The sequence below is a fragment of the Cetorhinus maximus genome, chromosome 24, assembly GCF_964194155.1.
Source record: "Cetorhinus maximus chromosome 24, sCetMax3.hap1.1, whole genome shotgun sequence".
Taxonomy (NCBI): Eukaryota; Metazoa; Chordata; class Chondrichthyes; order Lamniformes; family Cetorhinidae; genus Cetorhinus; species Cetorhinus maximus.
Window position 1 is genome coordinate 54,213,027 of NC_135902.1, and position 24,528 is coordinate 54,237,554.

The 24,528-nt window shown below is 41.0% G+C and overlaps 1 protein-coding gene across 3 annotated transcripts in view; it reads left to right on the plus strand.

Annotated features, from left to right (window-relative positions):
* The window catches only part of LOC144667627 (C-Jun-amino-terminal kinase-interacting protein 4-like), a 221,878-nt gene that overhangs the window by 117,755 nt on the left and 79,595 nt on the right, over positions 1-24,528 (plus strand). For 2 of the 3 annotated variants that reach the window (XM_078529101.1, XM_078529102.1), the window contains exon 4: positions 6,402-6,496. In XM_078529101.1, coding sequence (XP_078385227.1) covers positions 6,402-6,496 — 95 coding nt within the window. Of the gene's footprint in view, positions 1-6,401; positions 6,497-6,912; positions 7,337-24,528 lie in introns of those variants that run through there. The other variant, XM_078529103.1, reaches the window with a different exon arrangement.

A 24,528-nucleotide genomic window follows, 5' to 3' on the forward strand; every position in this document is an offset into this window, starting at 1 on the left:
CTGCATATAGATCGGGCAAATCAAATTAGTAACAATACCGTAGAGGAGGAATTCCTGGAGTGTATACAGGATGGTTTTCTGGACCAATACGTTGAGGAACCAACTAGAGAACACGCCATCCTATTGTGGGTATTGTGTAATGGGAAAGGAATAATTTGCAATCTAGTTGCGCAAGGCCCCTTGGGGATGAGCGACCATAATATGATAGAATTCTTCATCAAGACAGAGAGTGACATAGTTGATTCTGAGACTAGGGTCCTGAATCTTAATAAAGGAAACTACATTGGTATGAGGCGTGAGTTGGCTATGATGGATTGGGAAGCGTTACTTAAGGGATGACGGTGGATAGGCAATGGCAAACATTCAAAGAGTGCGTGGGTGAACTGCAACAATTGTTTATTCCTGTCTGGTGCAAAAATAAAACCGGAAAGGTGGCCATACCAGGGCTTACAAGGGAAATTAGACATAGTTTTAAATCCAAGGAAAAGGCATACAAATTGGCCATAAAAAAACAACAGACCTGAGGATTGGGAGCAGTTTAGAATTCAGCAAAGGAGGACCAAGGGATTGATTAAGAAGGGGAAAATAGAGTATGAGAGTAAGCTTGCGGGGAACATAAAAACTGACTGTAAAAGTTTCTATAGGTATGTGAAGAGAAAAAGATTGGTGAAGACAAATGTAGGTCCCTGAGTCAGAAACAGGGGAATTTATAATGGGGAACAAAGAAATGGCTGACCAACTAAATACATACTTTGGTTCTGTCTTCACAAAGGAGGACACCAATAACATACCAGAAATGTTGGGGAACACAGGGTTTAGTGAGAGGGAGGGACTGAAAGAAATCACTATTAGTAGGGAAAATGGTGTTGGGGAAATTGATGGGATTGAAGGCCGATAAACCCCCAGGGCCTGATAATCTGCTTAATCTACAGGGTACTTAAGGAAGTGGCCCTAGAAATAGTGGATGCATTGGTGGTCATCTGAGATTCGATAGCCTCTGGAACAGTTCCTACAGATTGGAGGGTAGCTAATGTAACCGCAGTATTTAAAAATGGAGGTAGAGAGAAAACAGGGAATTATAGACCAGTCAGCCTGACATCGGTAGTGGGGAAAATTCTAGAGTCCATTATAAAAGATATAATAGCTGAGCACTTGGAAACCAGTGGCAGAATCGGACAGAGTCAGCATGGATTTATGAAAGGGAAATCATGCTTGACAAATCTACTGGAATTTTTCGAGGCTGTAACTAGTAGAGTCGATGAGGGGGAGCCAGTGGATGTGGTTTATTTGGACTTTCAGGAGGCTTTCGACAAAATCCCACATAAGAGATTAGCGTGTAAAATTAAAGCGCATGGGATTGGGGGTAGTGTATTGAGATGGATAGAAAACTGGTTGGCAGACAGGAAACAAAGAGTAGGAATAAACGGGTCTTTTTCCAAATGGCAGGCAGTGACTAGTGGGGTATTGCAGGGATTGGTGCTGGGACCCCCAGCTATCCACAATATATATTAATGATTTAGATGAGAGAACTAAATGTCATATCTCCATATTTGCAGATGACACAAAGCTGGGTGGGAGGGTGAGCTGTGAGGAGGATGCAGAGATGCTTCAGTGTGATTTGGACAAGCTGAGTGAGTGAGGAAATGCATGGCAGATGCAGTGTAATGTGGATAAATGTGAGGTTATCCCATTTGGTAGCAAAAACAGGAAGGCAGATTATTATCTGAATGGCTATAAATTGAGAGAGGGGAATGTGCAACGAGACCTGGGTGTCCTCGTACACCAGTTGCTGAAGGTAAGCATGCAGGTGCAGCAGGCGGTAAAGAAGGCAAATGGTATGTTGGCCTTCATAGCCAGAGGATTCGAGTACAGGAGCAGGGATGTCTTGCTGCAATTATACAGGGCCTTGGTGAGACCACACCTGGAATATTGTGTGCAGTTTTGGTCTCCTTATCTGAGGAAGGATGTTCTTGCTATAGAGGGAGTGCAGCGAAGGTTTACCAGACTGGTTCCTGGGATGACAGGACTGACATATGAGGAGAGATTGAGTCAGTTACGATTATATTTGCTGGAGCTCAGAAGAATGAGGGGGGATCTCATAGAAACCTATAAAATTCTAACAGGACTAGACAGGGTAGATGCAGGAAGGATGTTCCCGATGGTGAGGGAGTGCAGAACCAGGGATCACAGTCTAAGGATACAGGGTAGACCATTTAGGACTGAGATGAGGAGAAATTTCTTCATCCAGAGCGTGGTGAACCTGTGGAATTCGCTACCACAGAAAGTAGTTGAGACCAAAACATTGGTATGTTTTCAAGAAGGAGTTAGATATAGCTCTTGGGGCGAGAGGGATCAAAGGATATGGGGAGAAAGCGGGATCAAGCTATTGAGTTGGATGATCAGCCATGATCATAATGAATGGTGGAGCAGGCTCGAAGAGCCGAATGGCCTACTCCTGCTCCTATTTTCTATGTTTCTACGACTTCACAAGTTCTGACCTTAGTCTTGAGTATACTATGTGGTACCTTATTGAATGCTTTTTGAAAATGCATATATCACATCTATTGCATTATACTTATGTTTTTTTCCTGTTAAATACTTCAAAGAATTCAATAAGTTTTCATGACCTTCCCTACTGGAATCTGTGCTGACTGGTCCACTATGTTTTTGGTTTCTGTGTTCTACTATTCAGAAAGTATTCCACTATCTATCCTACCACTAACGTTAAGCTAATTGGTCAATGGTGCCTTGGACTTGATTTATCTCCTTTTTTATAGAGTTTAATTTAGCTGTTTGCTAGTTCTTTGGCAAAATTCCCTTTCCTTTTTTTTATTCATTTACAGGATGTGGGTGTCACTGGCTAGGCCAACATTTATTGTCCTTCCCTAATTGCCCCTGAGAAGGTGGTGGTGGTGAGTTGCCTTCTTGAACCACTGCAGTCCATGTGGTGTAGGTACACCCACAATGCTGTTAGGAAGGGAGCTCCAGGATTTTGACCCAGCGATAGTGAAGGAACGGCGATATATTTCCAAGTCAGGATGGTGACTGGCTTAGAGGGCAACTTGCAGTTGGTGGTGTTCCCATGCATCTTTTGCCCTCGTTCTTTTAGTAAAGGTCGTGGGTTTATAAAGTGCTGTTGAAGGAGCCTTGGAGAGTTTCTGCAGTGCATCTTGTAGATGGTACATACTGCTGCCACACTGAACCTGTGGTAGAACGGAGTGAAAGTTTAATGTGGTGAATGGGGTGCCAATCAAGCAGGCTGCTTTGTTCTGGGTGGTGTCGAGCTTCTTGACTCTTGTTAGAACTGCACTACCCTTGGAGATTCTTGCAGCAATGTCCTGGGACTGAGCGATTAACTTCCAACAACCACAACCATCTTCTTTTGTGTTAGGTATGACAATTGGAGAGTTTTCCCCCGGTTCCCATTGACTTGAATTTTGCTAGGACTCCCTGATGTTGCACTTGGCCACATTTTGTGGTTAAAGAAGTTTCTCCTGAATTTCTTGTTGGATTTATTAATGACTATCTTATATTTATGGCCTCAGTTCTGCTTTCTCCATTAAAATGATTTGCTGCCTATCAATCCTTTTGAATTCTTTTATGGTCCTCTTAAGCTGTTTGGCAATCTCTCTACTTTTGTGTTGTCAGCAAACTTGCATACTGTGCTCTCTCTCCATCCAAGTTCTAATAGTCTTTATTGAATAAGCTTCGAAATGGTACATCTTTTCATTCTTGAATTGATCCTAAATGTGTTGTTGTTTCTTCTTGAACCAATTCGCTACATTTCAGTTTAAGCTTGAATTTTTGTAACAAGCTTGCTGTGATTCACCTTATTGCATGCCTTTTGAACTCACCCGCCGCATTCCCTTTATCCATCAATGAGCTATTTTTGGAGTAAAAAATGCATGTAAAACACAACTCGTTATTAACAGTTCACCTTTAAATCCAACGATAAGCTGCAGCATGATTTGTTGTGCATATTGTTTTTTTTAATCAATTGACATTTGTTACAAAAATGCCCTTTTGAAATGGAAAATTGCAGATTGCTCTTATGCCTACATCAGTCACCGAGTAGTGGGGGATCAACAAAGGTGATGCCTTCTGCTATGTATGAACATTAACTTCAGGCAACCATTCAGTACAAATATAATGATTCAGGTTGTGAGGTCAGCCAGGAGTATTCCCTTCAGTGACTATGCCCTATACTGTCATTCTCTTTAGCCTTGTAGAGACTGATTATGGCACAGCTTTACTGTGTTTTCCAAGTTTCTGCTGATCAGCTAATCTTTGGTGGAAAATTTGGTGGATGGGAAGGCAATATGGCAGTTTCCTGTTCTGTACATACATATGAACAAGGAGCAGGAGTAGGCCATTCAGCCCCTCGAGCCTGCTCTGCCATTTAATAAGAACATGGCTGACCTGATAGTAACCCGAAACCTGCATCCCACCCACCACCGATAACCTATCACCCCCTTGCTTAAATCCATCCACCTCTGCCTTAAAGATATTCAAAGACTCTGCTTCCACCTCCTTTTCAAGAGGAGAGTTCCAAAGACTCATGACCTCTGAGTGAAAAAATTGCGCTTCATCTCTGTTTTAAATGGGCGTCCCCTTATTTTTAAACAGTGACCCCTAGTTCTAGATTTTTTGCAAGAGGAAACATCCTCTCCACATCCACTCTGTCAAGACCCCTCATATGTTTCAACCAAGTCGCCTCTTACTCTTCTAAACTCCAGCGGATACAAGTCTAGTCTGTCCAACCTTTTCTCATAAGACAACCCACCCATTCCAGGTATTAGTCTGGTAAACCTTCTCTGAACTGCTTCCAACTGCTTCCAACCCATCCCTAATTGCCCATGAGGCAGTGGTGAGCTGCTTTCTTGAACCGCTGCAGTCCATGTCATGTAGGTACACCCGCAGTGCTGTTAGTGCTTCCTTAAGTAAGGTGACCAATACTGTATACAGTACTCCAAATGTGGTCTCACTAGTGTCCTGTATAACTGAAGCATAACCTACCTACTCTTGTATTCAATTCCCCTAGCAATAAATGTTAACACTCTATTAGTTTTCCAAATTACCTGCTGTAGTTGCATACTAGCCTTTTGTGATTCGTACACCAGGACACCCAGATCCCTCTGCACCTCAGAGCTCTGCAATCTCTCACCTTTTAGATAATATGCTTCTCTTTTATTCTTCCTGCCAAAATGGACAATTGCACATTTTCCCACATTATACTGCATCTGCCAGATCTTTGCCCACTCACTTAACCTATCTATATCTGTTTGTAGATTCCTTATGTCCTCTTCACAACTTACTTTCCTTACCTACCTTTGTGTCAAAAGCAAATTTGGCAACTATCCCTTCAATTCCTTCATCCAAGTCATTTATATGAAGTGTAAACAGTTGAGGTCACAGCACTGATCCCTGTGGCACACCGCTTGTTACATCTTTCCAACCTGAAAAAGACCCATTTATGCCTACTCTCTGCTTCCTGTTAGCCAGCCAATCTTCTTTCCATGCCAATATGTTATCCCCTATACCATGAGCTTTTATTTTCCACATAACCTTTGATGTGGAACAGACATGCTGAGTGTGCTACCCCCTGCTAACATCATTGAGTCCATCTGCTCTGTAATGGTTGTTTGAACAGAGGTGCCCTGTGAGTGAAGATTTCCACCCAACATGTAATATAGATCAGACAGGTGTTTTGAGAATAGATTTGACCTGTGAGGATTTTAGTAGTAAAATTGGGTTTCTGGTCTTATGCCCAATGAAGCATAAGTTTTAACATCCTGATTCACTTAAAAATGTTACAAAGAATTATCATTAATTTGAAGCAGTAGTCTATTGTGTATGGTGAAGCATTATTTAATTAGTGAATTCTGATATCAAAGGGGAACTCACTGATTGCAAAATCTATCAGCTGTGATTTTAAAAGGGAGCTAAGTTAACTGGAGTTGATCAGAAAATTAACATGGAATGTTATAGAGCTATGTTGGTGCCATTCTTTGCTCACATTAATACTTCTAAGCTATTGGCAGGTTATCAGAATACTTTTCAAACTATATAAATCTTCATTTCTTTTAACTAGTTTAAAAAAGGACCATAGTGTTAACTCCTCAACATTTTTTTTTACTGAAAATACAGTGGGAGTTTCTTCACCCCCTCATCCATCCAAAATCACAAATGAGTTTTTGAAGAAACATAACTTCATAAGCAATTATGCAATCTTAGTGATTCAAAGTACAAAAAATACTAATATGAAAAGTAGGAGTATTGCAAGCATTGCATTACATTGCAGTTGTAAAACTAAGTGACATTAACTTTCTAATAAAACATCTATTCTTGAAACAATAAATCATTGATAAACCTGACATGTTTTCCCTCCGTCTTCATTGCAGATGATCCACAATTACATGGAGCACTTAGAACGAACCAAACTTCACCAGTTGCTTGGGGCAGACCTGCAGGAACCTGGCGTGCACAACAGAGTTAGGTAAACATTCTTGCTTGTTATCTCCTTGTGGGCAGAATGAAAGTATCGATGTGTTTCTGTGATCATGTGATCAGTGACCCATTTGCCTAATGACAGAGCAGTGAACAATAGTTTGGCTGATGTTGGACAAGTGCATTGTATAATAGAGCTGTCGCTGGCTAATAGGCTGAAATTAAAATAATTATGCTGAGACCACTGATTTAATAGCTGTAAATTTGTTGGTAAAACAGCTTCTCTATTAATAATTGTTTTTAAAAGGATGGCTTTAGGCTTTTAAGCTTCTGCTATTGGCTATGTTTTGTAAGAGCCCAGTCTGGTTATTTGTGCGGAATAATGAGGTTCCTTTTATGTACACGTATTATGTAAGCAGTGGATTTTTGCAACCAATAAGCAGGGTAGCTGTGAGGGGATGGATAACGGAGTGATGGTTGCTGCTGCTGCAGCAGTGATGCTGAGGTGATCAGCGTCGGTTTTTAAATATTAGCAGGATGATGTCATTCTGTGTGAGCTGCTGCAGAATGTAGCTCGCTGGGTGTGCTTGATGGCATTGTTTCGAGCACACGCTTTTGTGGCTGTGGTTGAGTGACAGATTTTTCAGTCCAAGGATACACCCTCAACCCCTGCGTAACCTTCCCCACAGTGTTCTGGTCTCTGAACACAACCATGCCAGCACAGAGCCATGAGTCCTGGTTGCATGCTTCTGTTTGTGTTTGGCTTTGTTGGCGGGGCGGTGGTCATTAATTCAGCTATCCTGGTATCGCTATCTGTTCTGCTGCTTGTGCACTATTCCGTTTCAACAGGCCTTTCAGCACTGACACAGAATTTTCCAAGGAAAATAAGGTACTCACTGGTCCTGTGGCCTATTTCTTGTGTGTGACCCACTGCTGGTATCTTCCATGTTTACATTATGTATCTACAATTATATCTATATATCTCTTTCTTCTCTTTCCCCTCCTCTGTTTGATTCTACTGAGCAGCTTGTTAAAATGCTTCTGTTTGAATGAATTGTGAATAAGAGCACGTATGCTCCTTCACAAAATTTTATTATGCCTTTATGAATTGTTTACTAACATCCATTTTTTAATGCAAAATGTGCTTTTTGGAAGTATTAAGAATTTTGATCTTTTTTTGTTTGTATCTGAATAAAAAAAGCTGCTTGTTTCTGAAAATCTAAACACAGTGAATGATGGTGTTGTACTAGGCATTCTGTGAGTAATGGACACGGGGTTGTCTGTGAGAATAGTAGACTAATTCTGTTCAATAATAATTGTACTTTTTATTACTTTTCTCTTGGCACAAGTACATAAACTAACTTGTAAGTTGTTAGCAATGTGCAGTAACCAACAATTTGTTTTCTAGTTGGTGACAATTTTAGTTGTGTACATTTCCAATGTCTTGAAATAAATTTATTATAGTTCTTTGTAAATCAGCATTTTTTTTGTGTAATTTTAAGTTAATTGAATAAGCAACATAACTTTGTTTCAACTTATTTATTGGAGTACTGCTCATCATGTTCAAATGCTGTGCTTTGGATCAGTGAAGGTACAAGAATTTATTTTTTAAATGTAAATTGTAATGCAGTATGAAAGGTTTTACTAGATTGCTACATGTTAACTTAAAGCAGCCAACTGGTTTTCTGAATATACTGACGTCCTAAATCTTACAAATAACACTTGTTCCTGGACTCAAGAACCCATTTTGTCATCGGTTGTAATTGTTCCATGCTACAATTAAAAGATTTGCGTCTCAAGCGTCATTCCAATGTTCAGTAAATGTACAATTATTGGAAAACAGTTGATAATTCTGATGTTTTATGATTAGCTTGGATGTCAGGTGATGACATAATATAACAATTAAACACCATAGCTTTAAAATGCAAACGGCACGGTGGCACAGTGGTTAGCGCTGCTGCCTCTAGCTCCAGGGACCCGGGTTCGATCCTGAACTCTGGTGTGAAGTTTGCACGTTCTCCCCGGGTCTGCATGGGTTTCCTCTGGGTGCTCTGGTTTCCTTCCACTGTCCAAAGACACGCTGGCTAGGTGGATTGGCTACGGTAAATTGCCCCTCAGTGTGTCTGTGTGTGTGCGCGTTTGAGTGCCCTGGCATCCTGAGTGCACCTTGCATAGCACCCATTGCCTGTCGGGATAGGCTTTGACTCCCCATGACCCTGAATTGGATGAAAAGTGAGCGAGTGAGTTTAAAAATGCACCTAAAGAGTTAACATGTTAAGTTAACAGTGAAGATTAAGGCTTCCAGCGTGTTAATCATTCATGTGTAAATTTACATTCTATGAGAAGAGTCACAACTTCAAACTGCCCTGTGCCCTGTTTGAGAGCTACAGCCATTGCCAACAGGGAGAGTTGAATATTAAAGTTGCAGTGTAAATCATGAGGTTGTATGTTAAATTGATTTTATAATTCTTAGAATAAGTTAAAAAGATACATTGCAACTGTCATTCACCAATTGTGAACTTGAATGGTGTCATTTAAATCTGTGAGGTTCATAATGCGGCCTGAGAGCTACTTGTGATCTACTGTTTTCCATCTGTAGCCCCCAGGAGACTTGCTATTCAATGAGTGTCTGGGCCTTTGCCTACTTTCCAACTGTGATATTGCTGGATCTGTGATATATAGACTGATGCAAAAAAATGATATAGATGAATGGGTATTGGGATTATGGCTCTCAACAATCTGCTACAACTTGGAATAATGTTCCTAGCAGAGTGCAAATGTGGCCACATTCTGCTATCAAGATTTGAAAAAATTATTAATAAATGGTTTGTGTTGTTGCATTCGTTTGTACTTGTTTTATTCAATTGTTTGCTTTTCTAGTATTGTTTAATTTTTGGAAGTGACCCTTTTTGCAAGATTTTCACTTTCGTACTAATTCTTCATGCTGAAAAAGGTATTATAGGCTCAGTCTAACAATGGTGGTTGAGCTAATGTTGTGACGTTGGACACAGTTATGCATGCATTGTGCTCATATTAATAAGTTTTTTTTTATTCTTTCACGGGATGTGGGCTTCGCTGACCGGGCCAGCATTTATTGCCCATCCCTAATTGCCCTTGAGAAGGTGGTGGTGAGCTGCCTTCTTGAACCGCTGCAGTCCACGTGGTGCAGGTACACCCACAGTGCCGTTAGGAAGGGAGTTCTAGGATTTTGACCCAGCAACAGTGAAGGAACGGTGATATATTTCCAAGTCAGGATGGTGAATTACTTGGAGGGGAACTTCCAAGTGGTGGTGTTCCCATATATCTGCTGCCCTTGTCCTTCCAGTGATAGTGGTCGTGGGTTTGGAAGGTGCTGCCTAAGGAGCCTTGGTGAATTCCTACAGTGCATCTTGTAGATGGTACACACTGCTGCTACTGTGCGTCAGAAGTGGAGGGAGTGAATGTTTGTGGATGTGGTGCCAATCAAGCCAACTGCTTTGTCCTGGATGGTGTCCAGCTTCTTGAGTATTGGTGGAGCTGCACTCATCTAGCCAAGCGGGGAGTATTCCATCACATTCCTGACTTGTGCCTTCCAGATGATGGATAGGCTTTGGGGAGTCAGGAAGTGAGTTACTCGTTGCAGGATTCCTAGCCTCTGACCTGCTCTTGTAGGCACAGTATTTATATGGCTACTCCAGTTCAGTTTCTGGTCAATGGTAACCCCCAGGATGTTGATAGTGGGGGATTCAGCGAAGGTAATGCCATTGAATGTCAAGGGTGATGGTTGGATTCTCTCTTGTTGGAGATGGTCATTGCTTGACACTTGTGTGGCATGAATGTTACTTGCCATTTGTCAGCCCAAGCCTGGATATTGTCCAGGTCTTGCTGCATTTGGATATGGACTGCTTCAGTATCTGAGGAATTGCGAATGGTGCTGAACATTATGCAATCATCAGCGAACATCTCCACTTCTGACCTTATGATGGAAGGAAGGTCATTGATGAAGCAGCTGAAGATTGTTGGGCCTCGGACACTACCCTGAGGAATTCCTGCAGTGATGTCCTGGAGCAGATTTGACTGACCTCCAACAACCACAACTATCTTCCTTTGTGCTCGGTATGACTCCAGCCAGCGGAGAGTTTCCCCCTGATCCCCATTCACTCCAGTTTTGCTAGGACTCCTGGATGCCACACTCGGTCAAATGCTGCCTTCATGTCAAGGGCAGTCATACTCGCCTCACCTCAGGAGTTCAGCTGTTTTGTCCATGTTTGAACCAAGGCTGTAATGAGGTCAGGAGCTGAGTGGCCCTGGCGGAACCAAAACTGGGCATCAGTGAGCAGGTAATTGCTAAGCAAGTGCCGCTTGATAGCAATGTTGGTGACTCCTTCCATTACTTTACTGATGATTGAGAGTAGACTGATGGGGCGGTAATTGGCCGGGTTGGATTTGTCCTGCTTTTTGTGTACAGGACATAACCTGGGCAATTTTCCACATAGCCGGGTAGATGCCAGTGCTGTAGCTGTACTGGAACAACTTGGCTAGGGGCGCGGCAAGTTCTGGAGCACAAGTCTTCAGTACTGTTGCCGGAATATTGTCAGGGCCCTTAGCCTTTGCAGTATCCAGTGCCTTCAACCATTTCTTGATATCACGTGGAGTGAATTGAATTGGCTGAAGACTGGCACCTGTGATGCTGGGGAGGCCGAGATGGATCATCCATTCAGCACTTCTGGCTGAAGATTGTTACAAATGCTTCAGCCTTATCTTTTGCACTGCTGTGCCAGGCTCCTCCATCATTGGGGATAGGGATATTTGTGGAGCCACTTCCTCCAGTGAGTTGTTTAATTGTCCACCACCATTCACGACTGGATATGGCAGGACTGCAGGGTTTAGATCTGATCCGTTGGTTGTGGGATTGCTTAGCACTGTCTATCACTTGCTGCTTATGCTGTTTGGCACACAAGTAATCCTGTTTTACAGCTTCACTAGGTTGACACCTCATTTTTAGGTATGCCTAGTGCTGCTCCTGGCATGCCCTCCTGCACTCTTCTTTGAACCAGGGATAATCCCCTGGCTTGATGGTAATGGGAGAGTGGGGGGATATGCTGGGCCATGAGGTTATAGATTGTGTTCGAGTACAATGCTGCTGTTGATGGCCCACAGAGCCTCATGGATGCCCAGTCTTGAGTTGCTAGATCTGATCGAAATCTATCCCATATAGCACGGCGGTAGTGCCACACAACACGATGGAGGGTATCCTCATGTGAAGGCGGGACTTCGTCTCCACAATGACTGTGCGGTTGTCACTCCTACCAATACTGTCATGGACAGATGCATCTGCGGCAGGCAGGTTGGTGAGGATGAGCTCGAGTATGTTTTTCCCTCTTGTTGGTTCCCTTACCACCTGCCGCAGACCCAGTCTTGCAGCTATGTCATTTAGGACTTGGCCATGTTGGTCAGTAGTGGCGCTACCAAGCCACTCTCGGTGATGGACATTGAAGTCCCCCACCCGGAGTACATTCTGTGCCCTTACCACCCTCAGTGCTTCCTCCACGTGATGTTCAACATGGAGGAGCACTGATTCATCAGCTGAGGGAGGGGGATACTTGGTAATCAGCAGGAGGTTTCCTTGCCTGTGTTTGACCTGATGCCATGAGACTTCATGGGGTCTGGAGTCGATGTTGAAGACTCCCAGGGCAACGCCCTCCTGACTGTATACCATTGTGCCGCCACCTCTGCTGGGTCTGTCCTGCCAGTGGGACAGGACCTATCCAGGGATGGTGATGGTGGAGTCTGGGACATTATCTGTAAGGTATGATTCCGTAAGGAAAACTATGTCAGGCTGTTGCTTGATTAGTCTGTGAGACACTCTCCCAAGTTTGGCACTAGCCCCCAGATATTAATAAAGAGGACTTGGCAGGGTCGACAGGGTTGCGATTGCCGTTGTCGTTTCCGGTGCCTCGGTCGATGCTGGGTGGTCCGTCTGGTTTCATTCCATAGTAATGAAGAATAAACCAGGAATAGACAGATATTTACCTGTGATTTTTGCCAGTGAATGTTTTACAACAAAAGTGGAAAATTAATCTCGGTAAAAACAGGAGGAAATAATTCACAAATAACATTAGTGCTTGAAAGAGGTACAGCGCTCCTAGACTTATCCTGTATCCTACCTTGTCTTTTTGTTTTTACTCTCTCACTTGCTTCCTCCTAGGTGGCACTCTCACTGGTTCTTCAGTGGTCTGTTTTAATTATTAAACTTGAAGATGCAATCAATGTACATAAATTTCCACCAAAGTGCTTTATAGCAAATTAAGTAATTTTGAAGTGTAATTTTGTAATGTGAGAAACGTGGCAATCAATTTGTGCACAGGAAGGTACCACAAACAACAATGTGATAATGACCAGATAATCTGTTTTATTTAAAACTGACGGTGGCCCGTAGAGGCTTCAGTTCATTTCCACCATAACAGAAGAGGGTCTGAAACAGTTCAAAACATATATGAAGCTACAGATGGCCATAATATCTTTGTGTGATGTATTTGGTTCACTTTTGGTGGAAGTTGTTATTCAAGTGTCATTGGGAAGTTAATAGCGGTCAGAGAATTTTTGGATACATTGGAACTAAGCCTCTTCCAGTACTTCTATTGTAGGATATGTTGTCATTTCTCATGATGTTTGTAAACCACACTTTTTTATTTCCACTTGTAAACAAGCATTTGGATTTATATGGAAGCTTGTAGCCAAAATGCTTCATTGTTTCATGCTCAACAATCAGTTATTTAGGATTTTCTTGGTATTTGTTGAAGAAGACAAATTGACAAGGCTATCAGGAGAACTGCCCATTTGTAATTATATAAGTGGGAAAAACTGTGGCAGATATGGAAGAGTGTGAGGCAATGCATCTTGGATCCAAGAAAGATAAATTAGACTATTTTCTAAATGGCAGGAGACTAGAAACTGGAAGAGCAAAAGGATTTGAGTATGCAAGTGTATAAATCATGAAAAGTAATGCATGGGTTAAAAAAAAATCAAAAAGGCTAATGGAATATTGGACTTGTATCTCAAGAGGCTTGGAATGCAAAGGAGAGGAAGTTATCCTTCAATTGTACAGAGCCTTGACTGGGCCCCATCTGGAGTATTGAGTTCAGTTGTGGGCATCATGCTTCAGGAAAGATACTGAAGGGATACAGTACCGATTTACCAAAATAATACCGAGGCTTAAAGTCTTAAATTAAGAGAACAGCTTGCATAAACTTGAATTGTATTTCCTCGAATTAAGAAGATTGAAGGGTATCTAATTGAGATGTTTAAAACAAATAAAATGATTATGTCCTTGCTGGTATTTATCCCTTAATCACCGTCAGTTTTAAATAAAACATTATCTGGTCATTATCACATAACTGTTTGTGGTACCTTTCTGTGCACAAATTGATTGCCACGTTTCTCACATTACAAAATTACACTTCAAAATTATTTAATTTGCTTTAAAGCACTTTACTTTGGAACATTCTCAGGTAGTGAAAGGTGCTGTATAAATGCTTTAAAATATAGAGAAGCTTTTTCCTCTGGTGGGAAAATCCAGAACAAAGAGAGACAATCTTAAAATTGAAGCTTGGCCATTTAAGAATGAAATTGGGAAACACTATTCCACAATAAGCGTGGTATAAATATGGAATTTTCTCTCCAAAATGTTGTAGATACTGGATGAGTTGAAATTTTCAAAACTGAAATTAATAGATCTTTATTTGGTGAGGATATTAAAGGATGAAGATGAAAAGTGGGTGAACTGAGTTGTTAAAGATCAGCCATTATCTATTTGAATGGTAAAACAGGCTCAAAGGGCTGAATGCCCTATTTCTATTCCTCTGATCACATTGTGCCATGGGATTGTTTAAGAATGTCTTGGTTAAGAAGACTGCTGTTTTAAGTCTTATTCAAAGGATGGCATCTCTGGCAATGCACCACTCCTTCATTTACTGTACTGAAGTGTCAACCTGGATTGAGCTTACATCATGGTATGGAGCACAAACCACAACCTTCTGACTCAGAGGTGAGATTGCTACCAGCTGAGCCAAGCTCTAGCAATTGGCTTGTGCAGCCCGTCTCTGGCTCCTGTTTTTGTTTAGAACTGTTTTAATGCAGGCACCACTTACACTCCGCTGTCTTTTAGGCCTATGCCAGTGTAGTTCTTGAGCAGGCGCCAAAGGAGTGAAAGTACACTGCAGTAATTTTCCCCTCAATTTCAAAAAGATGCCCACCCACTCTGCTGTAGTACCAGGCCTCTGATTGCTTCAACACAGCAGTTCAGGTTACTGTGTGATAAATTATTGATATGAACTTGTATTCTGGCCCAACATATGCTTAAACCCAATTGTGTCCATTGCATAGATTCTTCATATCAGAAGAAGTTTTAGATTTGTAATTGGTTTGGTTTGGTCAATTTTATTGCAAGCATCCATTCTGAAAGTAAGCCTGAATATGAACTACTTTGCCCCCTGTTTTTAGCTTGAAACATAACCAAAAACTATATTATAATGTACATAAGACATGGAACATTCCTATTTGTCTTGCCCCCTTCCTGTTATGGTTTCCCACTGAGCGGATTATGTGGTGTGGCAGTGGATGATCCAAAGTAAAACAGCAAATTAAAATTTCTTTTTATAATAGTAGCTGGCTCTTGCAGTTAATGATAACCTAGCCGCTGAACTGTGCTGCATTCTTGGTACACAGAGAACCTGCTATTATTTGTGTTAATCATAGCTCATGTTCTGAAAGGGTTTAGCTGATGGCAGAAGTAACGTTTAAAATAGTAATATCTGTATTTGGTTTTGTATGTTCAGCTACACAAGCCCCTATAACAAGGATCTGATTAGACTTGAGAAAGTAAAACATTGGCATGCATGAATCACTATGACTCTCCATGCTAATAGCAAATAGTCCACATGCACTTCCTTCAAAAAGGCTTCTAATATTTTTTCAAGTGGCTTTTGCGGAATTCCTCCATGTACTTTTTTTGTCTCCTCCATTTCAGTAGCCAACCCAAAACATACTTGTTTCTAGACCCCCTTTGAGCAAATTTTCTTTATAACTTTGGTGTTGGTGAGTATGAGCCATTTTCAAAACAGTGAGCTGCTTTTTTGTTTGCAATTTTTTGTTCTTTTTTTGAAGCATCACTTAGCTTCTGAAAAGAAAGAAGCATAAAAATTCGAAAGGAATTGGTAAAGGAGAATTATTAAACTGAAAACCTGGACCACAGTTCAGTATTTATGTGCTGCTGCAAATATTTACCTCTAATTACTGTTTTTTAATATATGTATTGTTGCAGTGGTACTGTTCTGTGGTTGGTCTTGCTGCACATTGCTGGTAAAGCTCCACTATGGAACTTTACTCTAAGCCATGCTTCACCTCCCTTGGGTGCTTGGTGTCACTCTAAGGGGTAAAACTGATCTTGATGAAAAAAATTGGAGAATTCCCGTTCTCCATAATTGTTGAAATTAGAGTAATTTGTATTGCTCAGTAATTAAATTGCAAAAGATTTTATATTCACACATCCGATTGAAAATAGTGCATGAGTGTAAGAAATAGGAACAGGAATAGGCCATATGACCACTGCTCCACCATTCAGCTATGTCAACAGTGGCTCAGTTGGTAGTGCTCTTGCCTTGAGTCACATGGCCCTGGTAGTCCCACTGTAGAGTTTGAGCTCACAAATTGAAACTGATACTCCAGTACAGTACTGAGGGAATACTGCACTGTCGGAGATGCCGTCTTTTGGATGAGATATCTGCTTGCTCGGTTGGATATAAATGATCCCATGGCACTATTTCGAAGCAGAGCAGGGGAGCTATCCCAGTACCCTGGCCAAAATTTACCCTTCAGACAACATTGCAAAAACAGATGACCTGGTCATTATCACATTGTTGCTTGTGGGTTTGCTGTGTGCAATTTCCTGCCGTGTTTCCTACATTACAACAGTGACTATACTTCATAAGTGCTCCATTGACTGTCAAGCACTTTGATACATTTGGTGGTCATGAAAAATGAAAACACTTTTCTATCAACCTCACTTCATTTGTTTCCTGCATATCTCCAGTCTATCCTGGACTCCTCGTGTGGCATCGATCGATATCAGTGCAGTCGTCAGGATTTTATAAATATGCAATGAGGGGGCTGTAAGAACTTTTGAAAAAAGCTTCTTTGAAATAAACACCATTGGCAAAGTTGCATTTTTTTTTTACCCATCTCTAGTGTCCTGAAAAGATGGTGATGGGCTACCTTAAACTACTACAGGCCCTCTGATAGTGATGGGCTACCTTAAACTACTACAGGCCATCTGATAGTGATGGGCTACCTTAAACTACTACTGGCCCTCTGATAGTGATGCTCCCATAATGGTGTTAGGTAGGAAATTTCAAGATATTGACCCTGCAATAATGTAAGAACAGTAATCTGGTTAATATAGCTGGTCCTGTTCAGCTTCAGGTGAGTGGTCACACTCCCACTGTTGCCTGTGGGAAATCAGTAATGTGGTATCATTGAACATTAATTGGCGATGGTTGAGGTTTCCTTTGTTCAAGATCGTAATTACCTGGCACGTATGTGGCAGTGGTGTTACCTGCCACTCGTCAGTTCCTCCCTGCAAGTCAGCTACTGTCAACCTGCATCTGTGTCTGGATCAATGCTGTGATGAAGTTTGGAACTGAGTGTTGTCAGTGAGTAGATTTGCTGCCACTTAAGTATTTCTTGATAGCACCCTGACCCTTCCATCATTTTATCTATTATTGAAAGGAGGCTTTTTAAAAAAAATTCATTCATGGGACGGGGTACTGCTGAAAAGGTCAGCATTTATTTCCCATAATAAAAACAGAGAATGGCAGAAATACTCAACAGATCCAACAGCATCTTTGGAGTAAGAAACAGAGTCAATGTTTCAGGTCTGTGGCCTTGCACTAGAGCTCTTGAGTTCTGATGACAGGTCATCAACTGAAACATTAACACTATTCTTTTTCTCCACAAATGTTGCCAGACCTGCTGGATCCTTCCAGCATTTTCTGTTTTTATTTCAGATTTCCAGATTTGCAGTATTTGCTTTTGTAATATTTCCCATCCCTCATTGCACTTGAGGAAATGGTGGAGAACCATCACCTTCAACCACTGCAGTCCTTGTGGAGTAGGTACCTCCACAGTGCCTTTTGGGAGAGAGATCTAGGTTTTGGCCCAGCGACAGTGAAGGAACGGTGAAATATTCCAAGTCAGGATGTGTGTGACTTGGAGGGATACTTTCGGTGGTAATTTGCCAGGTTAGATTTATCCTGTTTCGTGTGGATAGGGTATACCTAAGTAGTCTTGTCAAGAAGATACCGGTGTCTTGGCTGTGCCCAAACAGTTTGACTGGGAAAGTAGTTAGCTCTGGCGCATTGGCCTTCAGCATTACCTCCAGGATGCCGCTGGGGCCCATATCCTTTGCTGGGTCCAGTGCAGACAACCACTTCTTAACGTCATGGGGACCTTGGGAGAAAGTCGAGTGAAATCACGTGACACTATAGGCAAGGACACTTGCATACAGTTCAGCATTGTAGTTTGGACTCGAGCTGGGCTTTACAGTGGTTAGGATGGAAATGTTTATCGAGCTGATTCCTCATTTTCCTGTTGCCTGATTGTTCACTACCATTCTCAATTGGCTCTGTTGGTGAGGTCGAGGTTATATAGGTCATTTCTTTGTGTTCCCTCTCCAACTTCAATATGCTTTACCTGGCAGCTGTGTCCTTCAGAACTGGGCCAGGCCAGCCTGCTGTGGTATTACTGAGGTACTCTTGGGCATTGAAATCCCCCACCTAATGTGCATTGTGTGCCTTTCCTTCAGAGCTTCTGCCAACTGATACTTAACATAAAGGAGTACTGATTAGCCAGTTGAGTTGGGTTGAACAGTAGTTAACGATCAACAGGAGGTTTCTTTGCCCTTTTTATGGTGTTCAAAGTGACGGACTAGACACCCCGCCCCTGGTGGGTGTCTGCATTGTTTGATATAATTCTCTGAATACAATGATTTTAGGCTGTTGCTTGACTAGTTTGTGGGACAGATGTTTGTTAGGAAGATTGCAGGATTGACTGGGCTGGGATTGCATTAATCTTAAACTAATACAGTGCCTGGGTCATCTGTTTTTCTCATTACTGAACTTTGTTTACAACAATGGCTTGCTGGGGCATTGAATCAGTCACGTGTAGGCCAGACTGTGTAGTGCTAGCAATCTCCCTTCCAAACAGAACATTTCTCCAACAATCCAGAGCTTTCATGATTATTTTTCTGGTCCTAACCCACCAATTACTTGATTTATTGAAGTCAGTTTACAACTTGCCATGATGGTGTTTGAACACTCAACCTGTGGGTTCTAGTTCAGTACCATAGTCACAAGGGTGTTGTACCCCTATACCATAGCCGCTCAAGTGTAAAGCAGCCAAGCAAGACAATATAGGTATAAAAACATGTATAAAATAGGTATAAAATCCATCATATTTCTACTTTAGCTCTGAAGAAGTCATACAGACTCAAAAAGTTAACTGTTTCTCTCCCAACAGATGTTGCCAGACTGGCTGAGATTTTCCAGCATTTTCTGTTTTGATTTCAGATTTCCAGCTTCTGCAGTATTTTGCTTTTATCATATAAGTGTTGACCTTTCAGATTTGAAAATGTCAGGTGCAGCTCAGGGTTGAAGCACTTATGGCAGTGGACAAATTAGTTGATTTCCCAATATTGCGCAACAACGAAGTTTGTTATATTAGGAATGACACACACACTACTTGTAGCAGTAGTACTAATAGATCAAATAGTTTAGCGTACTCCCATTTTGGATTCTTTATGTTAACTACATACACAAATATTGGAACTCCCTTCCTGACAGCACTGAGTATTCCTACACCTGATGGACTGCAGTGATTCAAGGGCAATTGGGGATGGGCAACAAATGTTGGCCTTGCTAGCGATCCTTACACCCCAAGAACAAATTTTTTAAAAACATGATAACTATGAACTAATAAAGATACAATAGGTGTCAGAATTGTGTTAGGTTGTTAGTTAAATTGTTGGTTGAGTGAACAAAGTCCTCCTATTCCCCCATCTAACATTACAAGACAGGCTTGACTTCAGCTTTGAAAATTGCTCCTCTTAGGAATTAATTGGGAATGTTGAGTAACCACATGTTTCTGTAGTGAGCTTGACTAACAGAGCACCTGTAATTCTGTTACAGTTTTCAAATTGCATTCATGCTGTCACAGTGCAAATAATTCTACACAGTTTCTTAAATTTCAATAGTGTCATATCCAAACAAATGTATTTTTTGGAAAAGGTAATATTGAGTACAGTTCTGTGATGAAGAACATTGGAGTATAATTGCACCTGACCATTATTGGTTCTATTTAAAGTCGTCCCTCCATGATTTCCTAAGTGAGAGTTTGCTTCAAGTGGAAGGGAAATGTTTGCAACTGGGAGTGGCTTTTTTGTAGTGTCTTGGGTAACCTCAAATATTCCTTGTGGTTCAGATGATCATTGAGGTATATTGGGAAGGGAAGTCTGAAGAGGGGAGAGCATGATAATGGGGTGGAGAGAGAAAACTGTAATTTGGTAGAAAGCTCCCAATATGCACCTCCTATCTCTGATGCCCTTGCACTTGTTTATTAGAAACTACCCCATAAATCATTGTTCCATAAGCTTCCAAAAACCTTTTAATATGTCAGGCTACTATAAATGCTGAAGGTGTAATTTTGAACTAATTGACTGCTAAGAACTCCATTTATATCCTTTAATCATGAGGCAATATTAACTCCTATCTTACGGGGCTATTAACTCCATCATGTCATACCTATCTATTTTGCAGCAGCAATGATACAACCGGTTACATTCAGATTTTGAAAAAAAACCTGGTAAGTGTAACCTACTTGGAAGGCAATAATCCTAATATCTGCGAATCTTAGAATTTTTTCCCCATGAGTTTGATGAGATTCACCTGAATCTCCTAATTAAATCATCATTGATTAGTAATGTTAATCTCTATTCCAAGCATCTTCCTTTGTTAACCAAGATGATTTGGTCTTTTTACATTGCTTCATTAATTCAGACTGGGATTTAGATGGACATTTTTTATTTTGCTCCAGTTTTATAATGTAATACATGTATAAATACTTCGCTAGGCCAATTTTCAACTCTGCCTTATCAACCCAGCATTATTGTCTCTCTGTTCTCTTCTCTCATTCATTAAACCATCAGTGGTTGGAGCAAATGTGATGCAGTGGTTTACTTTGGATCGGTTTTGAGTGTGTATTGTTCTTCACTGCTAAATCAGACTCCCTCAGCCTTGAGGAAAGGTTCCATCCCAGCAACTTCAACCTATGTTCTCGCAGCAGATGCTGCTTGACTTAAGTGTTCCTAGCACTCCTTGTTATTATTTCTGGCTCCTTTATCCTGGTAGCAATCATGTTTTTTGTGAATCTGAGACTCTATTGCTAGGATAAACTTTTTTTTTGCAAAAATATACTTTATTCATAAAATATCTTCAAGAATATTCCAAACCATTTCAAAATCACCATCACAAAAGTACAATCAGGTTCAACTTTTACAACATGTATCACGAAATGCATCAATACAATAAATGAATATTACAATCATTTGCAGACAATCATTTTGAGCTGTACCGCCCGAGGGGTTCTAAACAGTTCCCAGTCCCTCCGTGCACTGTGGCAGAAAGGTCTTAGACAGCTAGGATAAACAGCCAGATTCAACATTGCAAACAGTAGGAGCTGGCTCACAGGCGTGGAATCCAAGTTAAAATGGTGCCAGTAGAGGAGCAACTTTAGGTACATGTGTGGACCTGAGTGCATTTATGCTTCGTACAGGTATGAAACCCACAGTATGAGTGAGCCGTTGTGTGGTCGCTGAATTTAGTGTAAGATGTACAGAGCAAAACTGCCGACTTCCCCCCCAACTCATATCTATTAGTTTTTTAGTTTTTTGTTTTTATCATATCTATTTGTTTTTTTTAAAAGTGCCTGCATGAGCTGAATGATTGGGTTAGTGAGGTAAGCCAGTAATAAACAATAGATGCAATAATGCCGTAGGGCAAATAACAGACAAACAGCCATCTAATGTGAGAGGGGTGCAATTGCTAATCCAAATAGCTTTTTTGTAAAATGTGCTGTTCACAGCGATAGAACATTAATGAAGCTTGTGGTAATAACACAAGCGTCCATGGAACAGAATTTTAACTAAGCAGAAAGAGAATCTGCTTTTTTTCATTGCATTGCTGTAATTCCACAATTGAATAGCAGTGTGTATTTCTCAGTTGTTTCTTGCTTCTCATTGTTAATCAGTGCCCGTTTTATTTCAATCACGGACTTTTATTTATGTTGAGGTATGTGTAATGGATATGAGAGTTTTTGACTGTGCAGTCTTTTTCCTGGATTCTCACTTAGTTGTTACTAACAGTCGTGGAAATATGCAATCAGCATCTAAAGAAAAAAGAATAACTTGCACGTGTGGACCTTTCATCAGAATTGTTGAAAGGTTGTACAGCCAAAATATTCACCGTTTGCTGATGCTGATTGGCCTGCTGTGTATTTCTAATGTTTTCTGTTTTTGTTTCATACATAGAACAATGCTTCCCAAACTTTTCCCCATTTCGGGGCTCGATCGGTTCAGTGGCAGCGCAGTGCGTTTAATCTTTGGGAGTTTAAAAAAAAACCTACCTTTTCAATTGCCTTTTTGGAGTGGGAATCAGATCTGAAAGATCGGTCAATTACGTTACGCACCGTTTAAAAGAACACACAAAGATTTAAAGAGGCCTCGCATCTGTCAACATTCGGAAAGAGCTCCACGGCTGTCATCACTGCCTCGGAGCTCACGACTCCACAACCTCATCTTGCGTCCCACAGTTTGCGAAGCCTGACAGAGAAGTTATAACATAGAAACAGGCAATTTATACCAACTAGTCGATGTCAGAGTTTATCAAGCACACATGCAAGTTTGTGTCTATGGCCCCACGTTTGCGATTCCTCAACCACTGGAAACTGCTTGTTCTATCTACTCTGTCCCGTCCTTTTATGATTTTAAACACTTGCATCATATTGGCCCATAATCATCAGATTTCCAGTATTTGTGGGTTTTTTTCCCAGTATTTGTGGTTATGGTCACTGATACCTAGGGGTGCCTTCATAATGAGGTCATTAATACCATCTCATTGAAAAATAGGCGGTATTCCATTTAAGATGGAGAGGAGAAGAAATTTTTTTCAGAGGATAAATCAGTCTTTGGAACTCTCTTCCCCAGAGAGCATTGGAGGCAGGGTCATTGAATATCTTTGAGGCAAAGGTAGATAGATTATTGACTAACAGGCGAGTCAAATGCTATCAGGGGTAGGCAGGATTGTGAAGCTGGGGCCATGATCAGATTAACCATGATCGCATTGAATGGCGAAGCAGACTGGAGGGGCCGAATGAACTACTCTTGCTCCTAATTCATATATTCATATGTATGAGCATACCTCCAGTTGCCAGTGCTGTTTCCTTGACTTCGAATATTTTTAACAGTAGAATGCATCCATATTCAGCACGTGATAGCTGACGTTTGCAATAGACAGATATTACAGTTGCATAGAATATATCTTTTAATGTATCTGTTATTTATCTGTGTAGGAAATGAAGTGTCTCTTATCCAAAAGCTAAGCAATGAGAGAGACATCTATGCATGTCAGTAGGGTCTATGTAGCAGGGGTAAAAGGTGACTTTCACTGCCTCTGGTCATGTGTGGCAGATGGTCACCTGCTCCTGCTGACATTCAGTGGTCCATGGAGTCCCTCAAGTACAGTCAGCCTGGTGAGTGAATGAATTTTCAGAGAAAAATGTTGTTGCTCAGTTGATTTGGCTCTATTGATAATGAGGAGCTAGCTGACGAATGCTGCTGTAGGCTGCAACTGAAATATTCTCATTTGGCCAACTATTTTTCAAGTTTACTAATTTGCTAATATTGTAGAACAAGCAAGATAATTTAGTGCTGGTTTGTACTGAGTTCTGATGGCACCTTACTGCTATAATTTATCTTCATTGCTGTTTCACTAATGGTGTGATTTTCACATACAGGCCTATAATGATTTAGCACAGAGCTGATGTTATCTCAAGAATCTCCCACCTTTCGTCATTTATTTCCTGCAAATGGTGTTTTTGAGGTGCAACTCTCTTGGAAATATTCAGTTTTCCATTTTAGACTATCCTAAACCAAAGGGAGCTTTGTCTCTAGGGCTTGTATGCTGCTTATGTTTAGCTGCTTTTATGTTGTATTTAATGGGCTTATAGTCTAGGGCTTGCTTAAAAAAAAAGGCTCTTCTCAGGAAGCCTGTCTTAATGAATCTGTCAAAGTTACTGTGGAGTTATTCTGGCTGGCTGGCTCTGTAAAATCAGTGTATTGAGAGTCAGTGACCCAAGCATCCCAATAGATATGGCATAAAAACAGTTTGCCAAAAGGGAAATTGATATTGCTCCTCTGTTAGTAGATCAAGCTAATCAGTGCTACACCTCTTTGTTTTACCAAAGATGCTACATGTAGTCAACTGACAATCTACTTTTTTGTATGGTTCAATAGCTTGAACCAAGCAATGTAAATAACACAATATGAGAACCTAGTGCGAATACAGTGCTATTATCAAGTATACCGGTTTGGAAAAGCAGCATTCTCGGGCCGTGCTTCAGTATTCAATTTCTCTCATCACAATCAATCAGCTGGTCAGCATAAGAACCTTAAATATACTGTGGGGTAATAGAAGTGGTTTTCAGGAATTCCATCCACCTATCTGCTTCTGTGTGCTTTGATCATGCTTTACACACCAACAGATTTATTGGTCACTTAGCTGGATAATACTGTGTAATGGTAGCAGGTGGTTTATTTGCTATTTAATTCTTAAGAAATAGCTGAGATAAGTCAATGCGAGTTGTATTCATGTTTGGACAACAATTTGAAAGCTGATGATAGACTGAACTGATTGCCAGGTCTTGTAATTTCAGGTCTTGTACTTGATGCCAATAGTAGCATTATTTTGAGATTTGTCATCCATATTGAATTGCATT